The 14,643-nt window shown below is 42.1% G+C and overlaps 1 protein-coding gene across 2 annotated transcripts in view; it reads right to left on the bottom strand.

Moving 5' to 3' along the window:
- SYT9 (synaptotagmin 9) overlaps positions 1-14,643 on the bottom strand; it is a 210,776-nt gene that overhangs the window by 121,495 nt on the left and 74,638 nt on the right. For both annotated transcript variants that reach the window (XR_003517242.1, XM_027577800.1), the window contains exon 3: positions 10,713-11,259. Coding sequence is in view for 1 of the 2 variants with exons in the window: in XM_027577800.1 (XP_027433601.1) it covers positions 10,713-11,259 (547 nt within the window). In the remaining variant the exon portion in view is untranslated. The remainder of the gene's footprint in view (positions 1-10,712; positions 11,260-14,643) is intronic.

Below are 14,643 nucleotides of genomic sequence, written 5' to 3'. Positions count from 1 at the left end.
GGAACTATGAGAAATAAATTCCTCTTGTTTCAGCCACCCAGGGTATGATATGGTGCTACGGCAGCCTGAGCTAATACAGGGTGCCTGTACTACATTGTACAAACAGTTTCATCCTGGGTGGATTAAAATCATAATTAGGAAAGTCAAAACTGGGGCGGAGCATGATGGCGGAGGAGTAGGAGACCTAAATTTCGTCTGGTCCCAGGAATTCAGCGGGACAGGGATCAAACCATTCTGAACACCTACGAACTCAACAGGACATCGAAGAAAAGAATAGCAACAACTCTCTGAACAGAAAAGCGACCACTTTCTGGAAGGTAGGACGTGCGGAGAAGTGAATCCGAGGCGATATTCGGGAGGATAGACGGCGGGGGAGGGGGCCTCCGTCCGCCGCTTCTGGCAAGTGATAGAGCTGCAGAGCACAAAATCGGAACTTTTAGAAGTCGGCTCCGCTGAGGGACATCGCTCCAGTGGCTAAGTGGGGGGTGGAACCCTCGCGGGACAGTGTGGTTTCAGGACCCTGGGGGGTCACAAAAAGACCAGGGGTGCCTGAGTGCGGCAGAGCTCCCAGGTATCGGAGTGGGGAAGCCGGCTGCAGAGACAGAGCCGAGGAGCAAGCTCTCAGCTCGGGGTTGCCATAAACTGTGATCGGTGACAGTCGGGCCAGTGCTCCTCCAGCAGGGACCCAACAAACGGCAGATCCGGGGAGGAGCGGAGCGGGAGCGCACCGCAGGGATCTGCTGGGTTTGGAGACTCCACACCAAGTCAGGTGCCAGAGATAGAAATGCTTGGTCACGGGCCAGGGGAGCACCGAGTGTGGCCAGAGACCAGGGAGAGGGGAATGACTGACTGCTTTTCTCTGGGGGCGCACTGAGGAGTGGAGCCCCGAGTTCTTGGCTCCTCCAGGGCAGAGATTGGGAGGCCACCATTTTCACTCTCGTCCTCCAAACAGAACAGAAAGCTTGCAGGGAACAAAAGCTCCTGAGACCAAACCCGAGCAGAGTACTTAGCCCGGACCAGGCAAGGGAAGGGCAATTCTGCCTCCAGCAAAGACATTTGGGAACCAGGGCAACGGGCCCCTCCCCCAGAAGATTAGCACGAACAGCCAGCCAAGACCAAGTTTACGGATCAATGAGAACAGCAGAGCTCCAGCACTAGGGGAATACTGCACATAGAATTCATGGCCTTTTTCCCATGATTCTTTAGTCTTAAAAGTTAATTTTTTTTTAATTTTTCTTTTTCCCTTTTTCAAACAACATCTTATCAATCCCTTTTTTAAAAATATCTTTTTTATTTTTCATTTTTAGAGTCCTATTCTATCCCTTCATAGTAGTTAACCTTATTTTTGGTGTATATATATATATATATATATATATATATATATATATAGTTCTCTCTTTATAATTTTGGGATACAGTTTCTTTTAACAGAACAAAATATACCCTAAATCTCTAGTGAATGGCTTTGTTCTAGTCTCCTGCCTGATCACATTCTCTCCCTTTTATTTATTTATTTTTAAAATCCTCTTCTTTCTTTTTTCAACCAACTTATCAATTCCTTTTATAAAAATCATTTATAATTTTCATCTTTACAGTCATATTTCCTTCCTTCATCGTATTTACCCTTATTTTTGTACATATATAAGTTTTTCCTTCCTTAAAATTTTGGGAGGCACTCTCTTCTAACAGACCAAAAATGCCTAAAATCTAGTGTGTGGCACTGATCGATGCACCAGCCTGATCATATTTGATCATATTCTGTTTTTTTTACTTTGTTTATTATCATTTTCTTTCTTTTTTTTCTTTTTTGTTTCATTCCCTTTCTTTTACCCCGGTTTCAGGTCTCTTCTGATTTGTTTAGTGTATATTTTTCTGGGGTCGCTGTTACCCTGTTAGCATTTTGTTCTCTCATTCATCTATTCTCCTCTGGACAAAATGACAAGACGAAAAAAATCACCTCAAAAAAAAGAACAAGAGGCAGTACCGACTGCCAGGGACCTATAAATACGGACATTAGTAAGATGTCGGACCTAGAGTTCAGAATCATGATTTTAAAGATACTAGCTAGGCTTGAAAAAAGCATGGACGATATTAGAGAAACCCTTTGTGGAGAAATAAAAGAACTAAAATCTAACCAAGTCGAAATCAAAAAGGCTATTAAAGAGGTGCAATAAAAAATGGAGGCTCTAACTGCTAGGATAAATGAGGCAGAAGAGAGAATTAGTGATATAGAAGACCAAATGATGGAAAATAAAGAAGCTGAGAAAAAGAGAGATAAACAACTACCGGATCACGAGGGCAGAATTCAAGAGATAAGTGATACCATAAGACAAACCATTAGAATAATTGGGATCCCAGAAGAAGAAGAAAGGGAGAGAGGGGTGGAAGGTATATTGGAGCAAATTATACCAGAGAACTTCCCTAATTTGGGGAAGAAAACAGGCATTAAAATCCAGGAGGCACAGAGAACCCCCCTCAAAATCAATAAAAATAGGTCAACACCCCGACATCTAATAGTAACAATTACAAGTCTCAGAGACAAAGAGAAAATCCTGAAAGCAGCTCGGGACAAGAGATATGTAACCTACAATGGTAGAAACATTAGACTGACAACAGACATATCCACAGAGACCTGGCAGGCCAGAAAGGACTGGCATGATATATTTAGAGCACTAAATGAGAAAAATATGCAGCCAAGAATACTATATCCAGCTAGGGTGTCATTGAAAATTGAAGGAGAGATAAAAAACTTCCAAGACAAATAAAACTAAAGGAATTTGCAAACATGAAACCAGCCCTCCAAGAAATATTGAAAGGGGTCCTCTAAGCAAAGAGACAGCCTAAGGTAACATAGACCAGAAAGGAACACAGACAATACACAGTAACAGTCACCTTACAGGCAATACAATGGCACTAAATTCATATCTTTCAATAGTTACCCTGAATGTAAATGGGCTAAATGCCCCAATCAAAAGATGCAAGGTATCAGATTGGATAAAAAAACAAGACCTATCGATATGCTGTCTGCAAGAGACTCATTCTAGACCAAAGACACCCCCAGATTGAAAGTGAGGGGGCGGAAAACCATTTACCATGCTAATGGACACCAAAAGAAAGCTGGGGTGGCATTCCTTATATCAGACAAATTAGATTTTAAAACAAAGACTGTAATAAGAGATGAGGAAGGACACTATATCCTACTTAAAGGGTTTATCCAACAAGAAGATCTAAGAATTGTAAATATCTATGCCCCTACCATGGGAGCAGCCAATTATATAAGGCAATTAATAACAAAAGCGAAGAAACACATTGACAACAATACAATAATAGTGGGGGACTTTAACACCCCCCTCACTGAAATGGACAGATCATCTAAGCAAAAGATCAACAAGGAAATAAAGACTTTGAGCAACACACTGGACCAAATCGACTTCACAGATATGTTCAAAATATTCCATCACAAAGCAACAGAATACACATTCTTCTTAGTGCCCATGGAACATTCTCCAGAATACATCACATCCTAGGTCACAAATCAGGTCTCAACCGGTACCAAAAGATTGGGATCATTCCCTGCATATTTTCAGACCACAATGCTTTGAAACTAGAACTCAATCACAAGAGGAAAGTCAGAAAGAACTCAAATACATGGAGGCTAAAAAGAATCCTACTAAAGAAGGAATGGGTCAACCAGGAAATTAAAGAAGAATTAAAAAATTTCATGGAAACCAATGAAATTGAAAACACAACTGTTCAAAATCTTTGGGATACAGCAAAGGCAGTCCTAAGAGGAAAGTATATAGTAATACAAGCCTTTCTCAAGAAACAAGAAAGGTCTCAAATACACAACCTAACCCTACACCTAAAGGAGCTGGAGAAAGAACAACAAATAAAGCCTAAACCCAGCAGGAGAAGAGAAATAATCAAGATCAGAGCAGAAATCAATGAAATAGAAACCAAAAGAACACCAGAACAGATCAACGAAACTAGGAGCTGGTTCTTTGAAAGAATTAACAAGATTGGTAAACCCCTGGCCAGACTTATCAAAAAGAAAAGAGAAATGACCCAAATCAACAAAATCATGAAAGAAAGAGGAGAGATCACAACCAACACCAAAGAAATACAAACAATTATAAGAACATATTATGAGTAACTCTATGCCAGCAAATTAGATAATCTGGAAGAAATGGATGCATTCCTAGAGATGTATAAACTACCAAAACTAAACCAGGAAGAAATAGAAAACCTGAACAGGCCTATAACCACTAAGGAAATTGAAGCAGTCATCAAAAATCTCCCAATAAACAAAAGCCCAGGGCCAGGTGGCTTCCCAGGGGAATTCTACCAAACATTTAAAGAAGAATTAATACCTATCCTTCTGAAACTGTTCCAAAAAATAGAAATGGAAGGAAAACTTCCAAACACACTTGAGGCCACCATTACCTTGATCTCAAAACCAGACAAAGACCCCATCAAAAAGGAGAATTACAATATCCTTGATGAACGTGGATGCAAAAATTATCACAAAATACTAGCCAGTAGGATCCAACAGTACATTAAAAGGATTATTCACCACGACCAAGTGGGATTTATCCCTGGGCTGCAAGGTTGGTTCAACATCTGCAAATCAATCAATGTGATACAATCCATTAATAAAAGAAAGAACAAGAACCATATGATCCTCTCAATAGATGCAGAAAAAGCATTTGACAAAGTACAGCATCCTTTCTTGACCAAAACTCTTCAGGTATAGGGATAGAGGGTACATTCCTCAATATCATAAAAGCCATCTATGAAAACTCCACAGCAAATATCATTCTCAATGGGGAAAAACTGAGAGCTTTCCCCCTGAGGTCAGGAACACGGCAGGGATGTCCACTATCACCACTGCTGTTCAACATAGTATTAGAAGTCCTAGCCACAGCAATCAGACAACAAGAAGAAATCAAAGGCATCCAAATAGGCAAAGAAGAAGTCAAACTCTCACTCTTTGCAGATGATATGATACTGTATGTGGAAAACCCAAAAGACTCCACCCCAAAACTGCTAGAACTCATCCAGGAATTCAGTAAAGTGGCAGGATATAAAATCAATGCACAGAAATCAGTGGCATTCCTATACACCAACAACAAGACAGAAGAAAGAGAAATTAAGGAGTCGATCCCATTTACAATTGCACCCAAAACCATAAGATACCTAGGAATAAACTGAACCGAAGAGGCAAAGGATCTGTACTCAGAAAACTATAAAATACTCATGAAAGAAATTGAGGAAGACACAAAGAAATGGAAAAACGTTCCATGCTCATGGGTTGGAAGAACAAATACTGTGAAGATGTCAATGCTACCTAGAGCAATCTACACATTCAATGCAATCCCTCTCAAAATACCATCAACTTTTTTCAAAGAATAAATAATCCTAAAATTTGTATGCAACCAGAAAAGACCCCGAATAGCCAGAGGAATGTTGATAAAGAAAAGCAAAGCTGGTAGCATCACAATTCCGGACTTCAAGCTCTAATACAAAGCTGTAATCATCAAGACAGTATGGTACTGGCACAAAAACAGACACATAGATCAATGGAACAGAACAGAGAGCCCAGAAATGGACCCACAACTCTATGGTCAACTCATCTTCGACAAAGCAGGAAAGAATGTCCAAGGGAAAAAAGTCTCTTCAACAAACGGTGTTGGGAAAATTGGATGTCACATGCAGAAGAATGAAACTGGACCATTTCCTTACAGCACACACAAAAAGAGACTCAAAATGGTTGAAAGACCTCAATGTGAGACAGGAGTCCATCAAAATCCTAAAGGAGAACACAGGCAGCAACCTCTTCGACCTCAGCCACAGCAACTTCTTCCTAGAAACATCGCCAAGGGCAAGGGAAGCAAGGGCAAAAATGAACTATTGGGATTTTATCAAAATAAAAAGCTTTTGCACAGCAAAAGAAACAGTCCACAAAAGCAAAAGACAACTGACAGAATGGGAGAAGATATTTGCAAATGACATATCAGATAAAGGGCTAGTATCCAAAATCTGTAAGAACTTATTAAACTCAACACCCAAAGAACAAATAATCCAATCAAGAAATGGGCAGAAGACATGAACAGACATTTTTGCAAAGAAGACATCCAAATGGCCAACAGACACATGAAAAAGTGCTCAACATTGCTTGGCATCAGGAAATCCAAATCAAAACCTCAATGAGATACCACCTCATACCAGTCAGAATCGTTAAAATTAACAAGTCAGGAAACAACAGATGTTGGCGGGGATGCGGAGAAAGGGGAACCCTCCTACACTGTTGGTGGGAATGCAAGCTGGTGCAGCCACTCTGGAAAATAGTATGGAGGTTCCTCAAAAAGTTGAAAATAGAGCTACCCTGTGACCCAGCAATTGCACTACTGGGTATTTACCCCAAAGATACAAATGTAGGGATCCATAGGGGTACATGCACCCTGATGTTTATAGCAGCAATGTCCACAATAGCCAAAGTGTGGAAAGAGCCAAGATGTCCATCGACAGGTGAATGGATAAAGAAGATGTGGTTTATATATATAGAATGGAATATTATGCAGCCATCAAAAGGAATGAGATCTTGCCATTTGCAATGATGTGGATGGAACTGGAGGGTATTATGCTGAGCGAAATAAGTCAATCAGAGAAAGACATGTATCATACGCTCTTGATATGAGGAATTCTTAATCCCAGGACACAAACTGAGGGTTGCTGGAGTGGTGGGGGGTGGGAGGCATGGGGTGGCTCAGTGATAGACACTGGGGAGGGTATGTGCTATGGTGAGCGCTATGAATTGTGTAAGACTGTTGAATCACAGACCAGTACCTCTGAAACAAATGACATATTATATGTTAAAAAAAAAAAAAAAGAAGATAGCAGGAAGGGGAAAACGAAGGGGAAAACGAAGGGGGGAGAATCAGAGGGGGAGACAAACCATGAGAGACGATGGACTCTGAGAAACAAACTGAGGGTTCTAGAGGGGAGGGGGTGGGAGGATGGGTTAGCCTCGTGATGGGTATTAAAGAGGGCACATGCTGCAGGGAGCACTGGGTGTTATACGCAAACAATGAATCATGGAACACTACATCAAAAACTAATGATGTAATGTATGGTGATTATCATAACATAAAAAAAAGAGTAAGTCAAAAACTCAAAATAAAAATGTGCAAAGATGAGAAAAAAAAAGGAAAGTCAAAACTTTAAAACTTCTAAAGGAAAATATAGGAGAAATATCTTTATGACATAGGGTAAGGAAGGATTTCTTAAAGACACAAAAGCGCTAAGTTGTGAAGTAAAACACTGTTATGTTTTACTACATTAAACACAAGAACCTCTATTAATCAAAAATGTATCATCAAGTGAGGACAAAGACAGTCATAAATTGAGAGATGATGTTTGTTAATACACATCGCCAACAAAGGATTTGCATCCAGCCTATACAAAGAACATATGTGAATCAATAAGGAATAGAAAACAAGAGGAAAAAGTGCTGAACAAGCATTGTGCAAGTAAGGAAATATGGATGACCAATAAGCATACCTGAAGATGGTCAACCTTCACAACCAAGGAAATACAAATTACTTACCATGTCACAGGCATGTACATGCACACATATTAAACAGTGTGGCAATTTTAAGAGTTGGTGAGAATGTGGAGCATGAGGAACTGTCCTACCTCACCAGTGGGAGGATCAATCTGGACAATCACTGTGGAAAGGAAGTCTGTGAGGCCTAGAAAAGTTGAACATGTGTGCATCGTACCCGTATCAGGGATATACCCTAGAGGAATTATTGCATATGTGAACTAGGAGATGTGCACAAACATGTTCTCTAGAGTATTATTCAGAATTGTTAAAAACAAATAACCACCTAAATATCATCAATATAAGAAAGGCAATTCATCATCTATAACGCAACGGAATATTATACAGCAATGAAAATAGATGAAGAGATCCATTGATTTCTTTTGTTAAATGTTATAATCAAAGTGGGCTGAAAAAAAGAAGTCAAAGAAGAGCTGTGAAAAGCAGAAGCAGACAAAACTAAACAATATATTGTCTTACAAATATGTCACAATATAAATAAAATTCAGGATAGTGTTTTTCCACTTGGCAGGAAGGGACTGAGAGGGAATGGGAGGAGGGAAGACAACCCAAGGGTCAGCAAAAGTACTGGTTCTGTTCTATTCTTCAGATGAACAGTGGGTTCATGCCTGTTCATTTAATTATTCCCTCATTAATCTATATGTGTACTCTCTATACACACTATATTATAAAGATTTATTTATTTACTTTAGAGAGAGAGAGAGTATGAGTGAGAGGGGCAAAGAGAAAGGGAGAGAGAATCCAAAGCAGACTCTGCATTGAGCACGAAGCCTGAAGCAGGACTCGATCTCACATTCCTGAGACCACGACCTGAGCTGAAACCAAGAGTCAGATGCTTAACGCACTATGCTACCCAGGAGCCCCATACATGCTATATTACAAAACCAGAAACTTGGCAAGCCTCAGACCTTCATGCTCAGTCTCTACACAAAGTCACAATCAAAACAGCCTCAAATAATAATTTTGAAAATGGAATTTTAAAAACTACATGGCAGTACACCTGAAACTAATGTAATACTGTATGTCAACTATACTTTAATAAAAAACAACTATATGGCAGATTATGAAATAATCTGTAATTCCATTCTCAAAACCTCTCCTGCTGGTCATCCAAAGGCCTAGATCAATGCTCGGGATATTTGTTATTGGCCTGAGGAAAGAGCTGAGAGTTTTGAAGCCTCTAGCCATATCAGTTTTCCTCCTTCATAAACAATTTTACAGTCTCCTCAACTCGGTGGAAATCCAGGATTCTCCAACAATAGACACAGGCACTCTTACTCCCTGGGGAGTGCTAAAATGGCAGTGATCTGAGGGCCAGGAGGTCTCTGCAGGCTGCCATTCTATACTCTCATCCCATGAGAAACTGTTCTAGATGTTTCCACCAGGGACCAGCCTTATCCAGATTTTTATCAGCTCCTGCGTACTCAGTGTTGCTCTGCCCATGAAGTCTCTAGAAGTCCACTCACAGCAGGATCTCTGTGGAGCTTTCTGATAATCATTCCAGCTACTTTGTGGAATCCGTTTGTTAAAAAATATAAACGGGTATCACCCCAGATTGTGTGACCAACCCCTGCCAAGGAGCATCCCTGTGGGCCAGCAGTATCTCCACTCACTCCCCGGGGGACTCGGTAAATGCTCCAATAAAAGAGTTCCTTCTTGACCCCTTCGTATCTTAGTGTAAGCAGCCTGTCCATTTTGCTACCTCCTGATTTTGGCAATTGGGATTTGGGATATAGTCTTTACTTCCCCCAGCATCCATTTTTGGATTTACAGATATCAACCTTTTCAAGATTGAAGAGATCTGTTCCTTCTCCAATCTCCCAAATCAGCTTAGTTTCATCAACTGCTGTTCCCGCACCTTCTCCAGTTCTTTCTTTCCTTTCCTCATCGTTATGATACAGGCCAGCCAAACTCCACGCTACACTTTGCTTATGGGAGTAGCAGGACACACCTGGCACCGGTATCTCGTGGCACATGAAGAGAAGGTGCCTCTTGGAACACCCAAAGTGCTGGTGAGTCCCCAGTTCACAAAGGTGGCCAGAGTGAGAAAGTACTAGTGTGGGGATTTGGTCATGGGGCAGAGATTTTGTGTGTTCTCTTCCTGAACAGAATGAGAGCCTTTCCCTTGCTGGACTCCAAACTCAAGCTGGGTCATCATTTGAGCTGAGGAAGGATTATGGTGCTTGGTGCCTCTGGATGCCAAGGCAGAGAATGAAAATTATGCTGGCCTCAGAAGGGCTTGTATTCTAGGAGACGTGTGAGCAGAGCTGCCTGCAGGAATCTGGACGGAGGAAAGAAACAAGTGGCTTTAAAGTATCAGCATTACCTAAGAGAGTCCATTTTCCTTCTCTTTCAGGAGTACCAGTACACATCTGCAGGACGGGGCAAAGGACGGAAATGGAGAAATAATATCACCACTGCAATCTCATTTAAAATGTAAACATGTGCACTGGTGTCACTACATAGCACTTCCGCCCTCTCTCCTGAGCTCTAAATTGGATGTGACCTTCCATAGATTAGCGCTGCCAATATCTGCAGATCTTTTCAAACTGGACTCCTTGTCACTTTGATTCTTTGCTTAAAAATGTGGTGCCAACTCTTCGCAACCATTCTCACTTCTGGGATTAAAGAGGAAGAGCTGATCATGGGAAATGCAGCTGAGCTGACCTGGGGACATGGTAAAGGACTTAATGCTCTCAGAGAGTCCGGCAATGGTCTCGTAGCTGCAGATTACAGTTAATAGGATGCCAGGATCCATTTAGCACAAATAACCTAAGAAAGCTCTACAGAAAATGTGGTAAGGAGGGCAGATAATATCTCCTGCCAATTAGGGAAGAGCTAAGAATTAGAAAGCAGAAAAGAGAGAATGTTATGCTTTCATATTGTTTTCATAAATAATTCTGGGAACTTTTAAAGTGAATATTGTTAAAGACCTGTTTCTGGGAAGATACAAGAAGGTTCTGAAACAAAAGCTATCCGGACACTGACGTGAATTTTATACTTCGTCCCTGCAATAAAATAAGGTGTAAGTAATCTGTTTACATGTGGACTGAGAAGCCGCCCCCAGAATGGAGAAATGCTGGACTTACGTTGGTGACATACTCGATATCCTTCCAAAGGATGCACTCCCTGGGGAAATCAGCCAAGTCTAAGAAGTGATCCACCACCACTTGGCCAATTAGGTCATGGCGAGAGAACCTGTCAAAGTCATACACAGAGAAGTGAAGCTTCCGGGCCGCAAGGTCATTGTAGGGTACTGGAAACAAAAACACTTCATCAAACACAGGGTTCAGGGTCTTTCTGTGAACTTTAGTCTGGTGTTTGGTTTTCCGATCAGGAAGCAAATAGATCTTGACATAAGGATCTGAAGTCCCAGAAAAGTCCTTGGCAGGCAAATTGACAGCTTTGTGAATCTTCACTATGAGCTGCTCTAAGTCACAGTCATATTTTAAAATGAAATTCAGTTTCCCACAGGCTTTGCTATTACCCCTTGTCCCATCATCAGTATCCAGTGACCGCTGCTTATATAACTCTGGTTTAATTCGACCAATTCCAGTCAACTGTTCCTGTTTTTGAAGCTGCTGGATATTGAAGTCCGGGTTTGACAGGTTGAGTTGTCTTCGGATTGAATTATGCCTTGAGTGAAGAGCAAGAGAGAACAAAGTTACAACCTCATTGGCCATGGGTCTTTCAGAAACTTGTGCCCAGGATGTAGGTACTGTTAAAAGCTTAGATCTGTGGGCTATTGTTTTTTTTTTTTTGGCCTAAATTCAAAATGCTCATCAATGTGAGTAAGCTGCTCTCCAAGGCTTGAAGCTCAAAACTGAGACCATCAGGAAATGAACCTACAACACGTGACCTTGGAGCTTTAAAGGTTTAATGCACTTTCGAAACTAATACGCCATTAAAGAAGCTTTTTCAGCTGGCAGAAGGTAAAGGTTTGTACAAACTGCTTTAAAAATAAAATTGTTCACCTTTACATATAATGTCATCCTGAAATTGAAACAGTTAGCTACGTGTTGTCTTAGGGAGAATGCATCTGTCTCTAAATCACATAGAATTTCCTGTCACCGGCTTATAACTTTATTAATAAGTAAGAACTTGCTGGTTCAAATCAAAGCATTTCATCATAAGAACACAGCTTTTGCTCTCATGAGAATGTGTGTGACAGGATGCGTCTGCTTCCAGTGGACTGCTGGCTCTGACGTGCAAATGGCGGCTCCATGACAGTGTTTCCGTCATACCATGTGATCAGGGGGAAGGGCTTTATTTCTGTGATAAACACTAAGAGTATAAAAATTAAAGGTAAGCTGCTATAAATGTGTACAGGGATTCAGAGAAGGTTGAATACTGATATTTGCAAATTAAATATTTGCTGGCAGAATCTACTCTTCACCCTATAAGCTTATTGGTTTGAGTTAGTGGTTTCCCTGGAATTCTCTTTGAAACCTGCCTTATCTGTGTGAGTCCTCATGAACTGAGAGAAGTAGTCATTACATGCAAGGTTGTTTTTAATGTTATTTGTGTTTGTTTTCAGCCCAGAGTTCAGAGTCATTGTATTGTATTTTCTGTTATCTCTCAAGAACCCTAATTAAAGTAGCTGCTCTCCACCAGTAGGTGAAAGGGAACAACCAGGCTGTCTCTGAGGGGGTTGATAAATAGCTGGAGAGGCAGAGTAAACATTTGACTTTGTCTTCTTTTCCTTTCTTGAGATTACTTTATGAAACAAAGGTGTCAAATAGGATTAACAGACCCCCCCCAAACATGTCTGCAATTATTCTCCCTTGTGATATAGATGCTGTGATATTGAACAATCCTCTTCATCCTCAAATACGTTCCTGGCCACTCATCACCCACCCGGTACAACAGGAACACCACCACAGAGCTGTCAGGTGCACCTGTCACAGCCAACACAGCCCACCGCAAGCGGATACACCCAGGGCACACGCATTCCCATTTGTGCAAAAACCGTGCAGTCTCAAAGTCTCTGTTGTCAGATTTTAATTTCTTACAAAGAAATCCACCATCGTTAAGTCGTCTCTGCATTTTATGACTTTTCGGGAAGGGGCGGAGAGAGCAGGGGATGCTGTTAAACACCTCAAACCCGCTCCCTGTGTTAGTACAGCTCTGCCATTCGCTTGTCCAGACACTGACCCTTTGCCGTGCTGGAACAGAGCTCCAGTCTCACTCTCCTGGGGTCCCTGGGCAGAAGGGATTGGCAGGGAGCAGCCAGCATCCAGGCCTATGCAGAGGCCATAAGGGGCTGCGATCTGTTCTGGCCTCTGCTATTGATTTTTCCCTCCAGGCTAGATTCAAACAAGGGCCATGCCTGGGTCTAGTGTCAATTCCTGCCTACAATAGGCCATTCCGGAACTGTTTAGTGATGCTGTTTAAATAGTAAAAGTGCTTCCTCAAGGCCACAAGACGCACTTTCTTTGGACCAATGTCTGATGGAACACCTGTCCTATGTCTGCACTAGACCCAGAGCCTGCCACTCGGCTACCACTTCTCTCCCAAGGTGGTTGCCGAGTGGACTCTGTGTGTAACAACTTACCTTTGGGTTTTCTGAATACTGGCTTTAGACTCCTCACAGCAATATTTTGTCTTAACCCTATCTGTAGGACTAGGCCTGCCATGTAAATTTAAATTTAAATTTAAAACACATGAATCTGCCTGCTTGCAATGGAACATATTCCATTTCACTTGTACATCTTCTTAGAGAGGAAATCTGAACAGAAATAAGTCCCATGTATTCTGCTCCTCCTAACCACAACGGCTTGCCAGGGGACCAAGGGAGCCGACTGGGCAGGGCATCACGAAGAGATCTTACTTCAAAGACCAAAACAAGACCCTAACTGCACAGGAGGCCTCCATTCAAAATTCCAGTAGAGCTGAAGATTCTTTTTAAAAATCAAGCACGGATAGGAACACTATTATCCACCGAAATGTTTTCCATCACTAGTTTCCTTCCCAACACTTCTGCCTCCATTCAGAATCCCACTTACTATTTGGAAAAAAGTTGAATCCCACTCTAAGGCGGTGGCTTAAAGCAGACAGCCGACTGTAACAGGCCCTAACAGTTCTCGCTCCCTGGGGTCTCTTTCAATCACTTTCAATTTCCTTTCAGGAGCAAATCATGGATTACTGGAGTTGGGCGGTGGGTGAGCAGACTAGAGAAGCTCAGAGCAGTCAGGGAGCCAAGGTAATTCGCGACCTCCCTACCTAACCTCTGCAGCTCTCCGGGCTGAGACATGAGCAAGAAGGGCTGCCCCCAGGCTGAGAAGAAGACAAAGGAGAGGAAATGGAAAATCAATACCCCATCGCTCTCATAGGCTGCTCACATGGAGGTGGGAAGGAAAAGCAAGTCCGAAGCAAGAGAGAAGATAGATATGGAACAGAATGTTTTGATCTGGCTCCTGCCAGCCCAGGCGAGATAGTTCTAAAATGGTCCATGGAGGTGGCCCTTGACTCCAGTAAACTAGAGGCCCCCAGGGCAAAGGTCTGGAATTTTAAGGTCACAGAGTGAGCGTCACAAGGAGGGATCTGTGTCTGAAGCAGGCAGTCCTCTGAGCAGGTCTGGGGAGTCCTGAATTTGGTGTTCTCGGGACTTAATGTGGGCAATGAAAGGAAGGAGAAGGAATAGTTTCCGAAGACTGGGGGCGGAAAGGAAAGCCGAGACATGGGGTCCTCTGATGCTGTCTTAGAGAAGCCAGACACTGGGGTTGAGATCCTCAGCTTTACCCACCTCCCATCCTCCCTTAGTGCAGGCGGAGGACATTTTCCTCTTGTGGAGCAGAGCTGAAAGACTGGATGTGGCTGGCCCAGATCTGAGTTGGAAGATTGGTGGTTGCCTAATTTCAAAGATGATTAACAAAAATCTGTAAAGCAGATTTCCCACAACAAATTCAAAAACACTTTAATGCCTGAAAGGAATCTGAGCCTTGCCGAGTCGCAGCCTCAGGTCAGCAGAGGCAGGAGCCCAGGTGCAAAAAGCTTTTCCTCCTCTCCTTTCCTCAAATT

This window comes from Zalophus californianus, chromosome 11 (assembly GCF_009762305.2).
Source record: "Zalophus californianus isolate mZalCal1 chromosome 11, mZalCal1.pri.v2, whole genome shotgun sequence".
Classification (NCBI taxonomy): Eukaryota; Metazoa; Chordata; class Mammalia; order Carnivora; family Otariidae; genus Zalophus; species Zalophus californianus.
Note: the sequence above shows the minus strand (reverse complement) of the source record. Positions and strands in the feature narration are given on the sequence as shown.